This window comes from Apium graveolens, chromosome 8 (assembly GCF_009905375.1).
Source record: "Apium graveolens cultivar Ventura chromosome 8, ASM990537v1, whole genome shotgun sequence".
Lineage (NCBI taxonomy): Eukaryota > Viridiplantae > Streptophyta > Magnoliopsida > Apiales > Apiaceae > Apium > Apium graveolens.
In genome coordinates, this window is record NC_133654.1 from 264,441,472 (window position 1) to 264,447,730 (window position 6,259).

The 6,259-nt window shown below is 37.6% G+C and overlaps 1 protein-coding gene across 1 annotated transcript; it reads right to left on the reverse strand.

Annotated features, from left to right (window-relative positions):
- Window positions 1-1,625: 1,625 nt before the first annotated feature.
- LOC141680909 (secreted RxLR effector protein 161-like) lies at window positions 1,626-2,297 on the reverse strand. Its single transcript, XM_074486997.1, has one exon. The coding sequence runs from the start codon at window positions 2,295-2,297 to the stop codon at window positions 1,626-1,628; it is 672 nt and encodes a 223-aa protein (XP_074343098.1).
- Between the last annotated feature and the right edge of the window lie 3,962 nt (window positions 2,298-6,259).

Genomic DNA, 6,259 nt, shown 5'->3' on the forward strand with positions numbered 1-6,259 from the left:
TACTCATGTATAATTGCGTCTGTTTTAATATGTTCAAGTTGTTTAATTGTTACGAATACCATACTTACATCTATTTGGTGTTATTATAGTTAGATGTAGTTTGGTATGATTATCTCCTACATGTTTAAAAATCTCGTTAAGATGTTAGTAATTATTAAGATATTGTACTTTAAATATACTTTCTAGTTTCAAGAAAACGGATCAGGGAGTGCTAGTATGATTAGTGATGTAATGTTCACTGTCTTAGTTTCTACTTAGGAACAACAATTTAATATTTTCTGTGTTAGACCGTTAGTGTGCTTGTGTGTTGTTTTTTAATTGAATTTTAATTTTAGTTCCCGGAAATGAAAGTGTCAAATTCAACATCGATCTAAAACTGTTAGAGCTGAATAGTTTATAGCTGAGTTTCAAAAGTAATGTTTCCTTGATTAAATTGTCAAATTTATGAGAAAATTGTATAGATATTTAACTTTTAGAACTTATTGATGTTTATAGTTCGGTGCACTAGCCTTGTTAAACGAAAATAATATGTTCAAACTAATGTATAGAGTAGGATATTTTATGGATCCTGCTGATAATATCTTGTTTGGTTGGTATTAGTTCTTTATATTCAAAAAATTGCAAAATAGATTTGGCATGTTGGAAACTATGTTCTTTTCCTTTAAGGCGGGTTTGCGTGTGGCTGCTAAATATATGCATGATTTTTTAGTTCTTTTCTATTTTTGTTTTAAGAGAAGAATCTGATCTTGAAGTTACTGATAGGGTTAAAATTATAACTTGTAGATTCTGGAAGTGACTTTGGCATTAGCTTTATATAGAATGGAGTTATGAATGTATGGAAAGGCTAATTTTTTAATTTATCCTTTTTTAATTATTCAAGTTAATCAACTTTCTAAATATATACAAATTAGGGGTTCAAGTTTTTAGTATATTTGTTTTGAAATCTCTTTCAATGTATATATATATCTTGGCCGTTTAAGACGAGGATGTTTTATAAATTGACGGATAGATGGATTCCAGAGATACACACTTGCACCAGACATATCACATATAAATAATGCCATTACAACAACCAATAACATGAGGTCTGAAGAGAGTTCCGTAAAAATAGCGTGGCATTACAATGAAGTCAATGTGCACAGGACAAGTGAAGGACTAAATCTTGCAGCTCAAGAAATTGAACAGGATCTAATATATTGGTAATTTCGAGAATATTGCGGGAAGCGATGATACCATTATGGAGCTGAATTTTAATAAAATTAGGATTCGAGATTATGGAGAGCCATGACTTGCAGACTAACTTGTGAAGGTCTGATATGAACCGTATACAATATATATATATAGCTATGTGTTTATATAAACTGGAGAAAACAAAGGTAACGCCGAACTTAGCTTTTTATTACTACTAAGGTTACATTATATAGACTTAAACAACAAAGAATAATTGACTCCTACAAACTAGGATTTAAACAGAAAGTCATGAACAAACTACATCACTAACATATTTATTCTGCAGCACTCCTATATTATCTCCATGCTAGGTTGCCACGACTGCCAGTAGCTAAAGACTCGCACAAACACACCAACAGCTCTTTTGTTCAAATTAAATCGCAACAGATTCCCCCTTAATTTGAACATGTCTGAGCACAATTGGTGACTCCAAGCAAATTCCTCATGAACTCAAACTTAACAGCAACCAGTGGTTTAGTAAGTGAATCTGCACGTTGTTCTTCCGTTCTTACGTGCTTAACCTCGATCTCTCCATTCTCCACACACTCGCATATGTAGTGATACCCGATATCTATGTGTTTGCTACGACCATGGACTACCGGATTTTTAGCCAAATCAATTGCAGATTGATTATCAATGAACAAAGTAACTGGACCAAAATTAATTTTTGCAATCCGAGACAACAGCCTTTTTAACCAAATTGCCTGGCATGCTGCAGCAGTCACATCCATGAACTCGGCTTCGCACGAAGAAAGTGCAACGCATCTTTGTTTTTGAGACGCCCACATTATCAAACTATTATTTAGGTAGAACACCATGCCTCCTGTGCTTCTCTTATCTTCCACCTTGCCGGCCAGGTCACTATCCGAGTATCCAATCAACACCTCATTCTCCTTATTATGTAAATACATCAGGCTAAACTCGAGAGTCCCTTTCACATAATGAAGTATGCGTTTTGCTGTAGCTTGGTGTAGTATAGTAGGCCTTTCCATGAACCTGCTCACAATGCCCACCGCATATGCCAATTCTGGTATAGTATTGACGAGATATCTCAGGCCACCAATCATACGTTTGCAACTCAGTGGGATTTACTTCTGTACCACCCTCATCCTTGCTTATGACTTCCTTCAGGTTGCCTGACATAAACCTACTTCCCTGATTTCACCATTCAAAAAGGCCGTTTTAACATCAAGGTGGTGCACCTCCCAATTACCCTTTGCAGCAAGAGCAAACAGTAGCCTTATTGTCTCGATACGAGTAACTGGTGCAAAAACTTCATCAAAATCAACGCCCTATTTCTGTACATATCCCTTGGCAACAATTCTGGCCTTATGCTTGACAATCTTCCCATTTGTTATCTCGCTTAATCTTGTAAATCCATTTCAGGTCAATGGGTTTACGTCCTGGAGGTAGTTCCGTTAGCTTCCAAGTCCCATTTCTTTCGACAACATCCACCTCAACTTTCATAGCTTCCATCCATTTAGTCCCCTTTGAAGCTTGAGTATATTTTGCAGGTTCATCTAAACCATCAAGTACAGCTCTTCGTCCTCCGAATTCAATAGGTTCACTTTCATTATAGATATCACTTAATTTTCCGTACTTTCGAGGCTCGACACTTGATTCTGAACTTGCAACAGAATCAGCAGATTCCGGTGACCTTTCTGTATCACTTCCAGAAATTGTGTCAGACACATCATCGAGTGTGGTATGGTCACTGTAGCCATCACCTTGGCTGGATGTTCTTTGAGTGGAACTTGCTGTTTCTTCTCCATTTTCATTAAGGTCATTGGATGTCACCAAAGTATTCATCGCCACAGTAAATGATCCCAATTATGCATTGATCATATCTTTCGAGCTTTCTGACCAGTTCTATGCTTTCCCCTCCTCGAACACAACATCTCGACTTACACAAATAGTTTCCTTCTCTGGATCAGACATTTGAATGCTTTTGTGCCAGCTTCCTTTCCGAGATAGACCATTGTCTTACTTCTGGAGTCTAGTTTTTTAAATTTGCAGTTGGAACCTTTACATGAGCCACACAAGAAATACTCAGAGATGTTCAACATGGGGTTTTTTCCTTCGACCAAGCCTCATAGGGAGTAATTTCGGTTACAGCACGAGTCGGGAGTTTGTTGATTAAATATGTGGCATGACGGACGGCTTCCCCCATAAATAATTGGGTAAATTCATTTCTTTCAACAAGCACCTCGCCATCTCAATCAAGGTTCTATTACGTCTCTCCACTACACCATTCTGCTGGGGAGAGTAGGGAGCTGAAAAATGCCTGACAATTCCTGCTTCTTCACAATACTGAGTAAATTCCCTGGAAGTAAATTCCCCTCCAATGTCTTTTCTAAAAGTCACCATCCTTTTTTCTGGACTATCTTCAACTAAAACACGAAAACATTTAAACGCATTGAATGCCACACTCTTATTTTTCAAAAGATACGTCCACATTACTCTGCAATAATCATCGATTAAAACAAATATATATTTGTTACCTACTGGAGTACATGGCGTGATAGGTCCACACAGGGCACCGTGGACTAGCTCGAGTGTCTTTTTGTTTAAATTTTAGGCATTCCAAGTACCATATTTTGAGCACTCATAAGCTTCAAGGCCTTAAAATTAACATGGCCTAAACGTGAGTGCCACAAACAATTTTCATTTTCATTCCTTGCTGCAAGACACATTGACTCACTGCTGTTTATGATGATCTTGTACATGCGATTCGGCGATCGCTTTACCTTCATCAATAGATCACCCTTGTCTTCGTGTACCCAAAGATTTTCAACTTTAATAATTATCCTGTACCCATTTTCCGAAAGCTGTCCAAGGCTAATAATATTACTCCGAAGTGTAGGAATATAATATACCTCATTCAGAACTCTGCTTTCTCCGTTCTTGCATTTCAGAATTATAGATCCTTTGCCCTTTATTTGAACCATCGATTCATCGCCAAATTTCACCTGTCCTGTTACCTTAGTGTCGATCTCTCTGAACTTTGAGAATTGTCCGGTCATGTGGTTACTGGCACCATTGTCCAAGTACCATATATTTGACTCTATCTCTTTCGTACCTTTGTGATTTAACCTGGGCATTACTTGCTCTTTATTGATCATTAGTGATCCATTCTTTTCTTTCGTGCTTTCCACCATCAGTAGTGCAGGTTCGTCGTCTGGAATCTGTATCATATTAGCTTCCTCCTTAATTTCTTTATCTCGCCTGGGTTTCTTATATTCAACTGCATAATGACCATAGGCGCTGCAGTTGAAGCAGTGAACCTTACTTTTATCTCGAGCACCTCGATTGCATTCCTTACTTCTGTTCTTTTGTGAAGCATCAGCATTTACTTTATTTGAGCATATCATCCATTCATCTCTTGTGAGCAATAATTTTCTCTCATCTTCCCTTTCACATTCAATCCATTCCTCACTAGTCAACAATAATTTTCCTCCCCCTGTCTCGGTTTGTCCTTTAATTCTCTCCTCGTAAGCCTTCAGCGACCCCATAGTTTCCTCCATTGTCATTGTACTGAGATCCCCGAACTGCTCTATAGTAGATGCGATTTATAAAAATTTAGAGGGTACCGCGTGTAGTAATTTCTTTACCACATAGCTTTCTGTCACTTCTTCTCCTAGTGCACGTATGTTTGTGACCAGGTTGTTCAACTTCGTGGAGAAGTCATCCACCGATTCTGAGTCTTTCATTGTCATGGACTCGAATTCTGCCTTGAGTGTTTGAGTTCTTGCAGTCTTGACTCTCTCCGCACCTTGGCAATATGTCCTAATTGCCTCCCATGCTTCCTTAGCTGTCTCCTTGTTCGCAAGAGAAAGAAGCACGTCTTCTGGTATACCCTAGTATATTGCTGCCAGAGCTGTTTTATCCATCTTATCATCAACCGTCATTGATTTAGGATTCTTAGGTGATATTGCATCCTAAACGCCATGAGCCTGCATATACACCTTCATTTTCATAGCCCATGCTGTATAATTAGCTCTTGTCAACATGGGATAGTTCAAGCCGATCATTCCATCTTTGTTCTTACCCGTCTCCATCGACTGTGCCTTAGGCATGTACTTGGGCATAAACAGATTTTATAGCTGTGTGTGTATATAAACTGGAGAAAACAAAGATAATGCTGAACTTAGCTTTTTATTACTACTAAGGTTACATTATATAGACTTAAACAACAAAGAATAATTGACTCCTACAAACTAGGATCTAAACAGAAAGTCCTGAACAAACTACATCACTAACATATTTATTCTGCAGCACTCCTACATTATCTCCATGCTGGGTTGCCACGACTGCCAGTAGCTAAAGACTCACACAAACACACCAACAGCTCTTTTGTTCAAATTAAATCCCAACAACTTGCATCTAAGCAATGATTTCACCGGAAGTCTCGAAAGTATAACGGCGATAACATCTTCGGGTATATCTACGCTCACATTGCCCAATGAAGGCTTCAATTTGAAGTAATGTAGAATGGATTTGTTCCAGGTGACTCCAAACATAATGTGGTTATATATATACACAAATATTCGCGTACAGCTCGTGCACCGAACTGGACTTGAAGTAGAACTGGATTTTGATAATCCTAACTTGACGACAACTCATCTTACTCCCTCTGCCGTTTGTTTTTTTCACCAACAAAAATTTCAAGTTTATACAAATAAATTGATAATAATCAAAAATAATTTCATACACCCAACTCAATTTGGATTAGAAGGAAATACGACTAGGATATATATTTGAATATATAATTAAAATCCGACTAGTACTTGTTGAATATAACTCTCATGCCGATCCAAAACCTGTACTATTTAGGTAACAGGTCCTTTAAGTTTTTAACACCGTGATCATCCCTGAAATTGATTAGTGCCAATATATATTCCCGCACATATGCTTACCAAACAGGTAGCTCAAATTTTGAGGATAAAATTTAAGCTAAACAATCATGCCACTCCAGTCGAATTATTGATCTATCAGTAATCGGAAAACTAACAAATCAATCTGAACCTAT

Bases quoted from the DNA above. Each gene is read 5' to 3' on its own strand.
- LOC141680909 (XM_074486997.1), bottom strand. From the start codon at position 2,297: ATGATTGGTGGCCTGAGATATCTCGTCAATACTATACCAGAATTGGCA.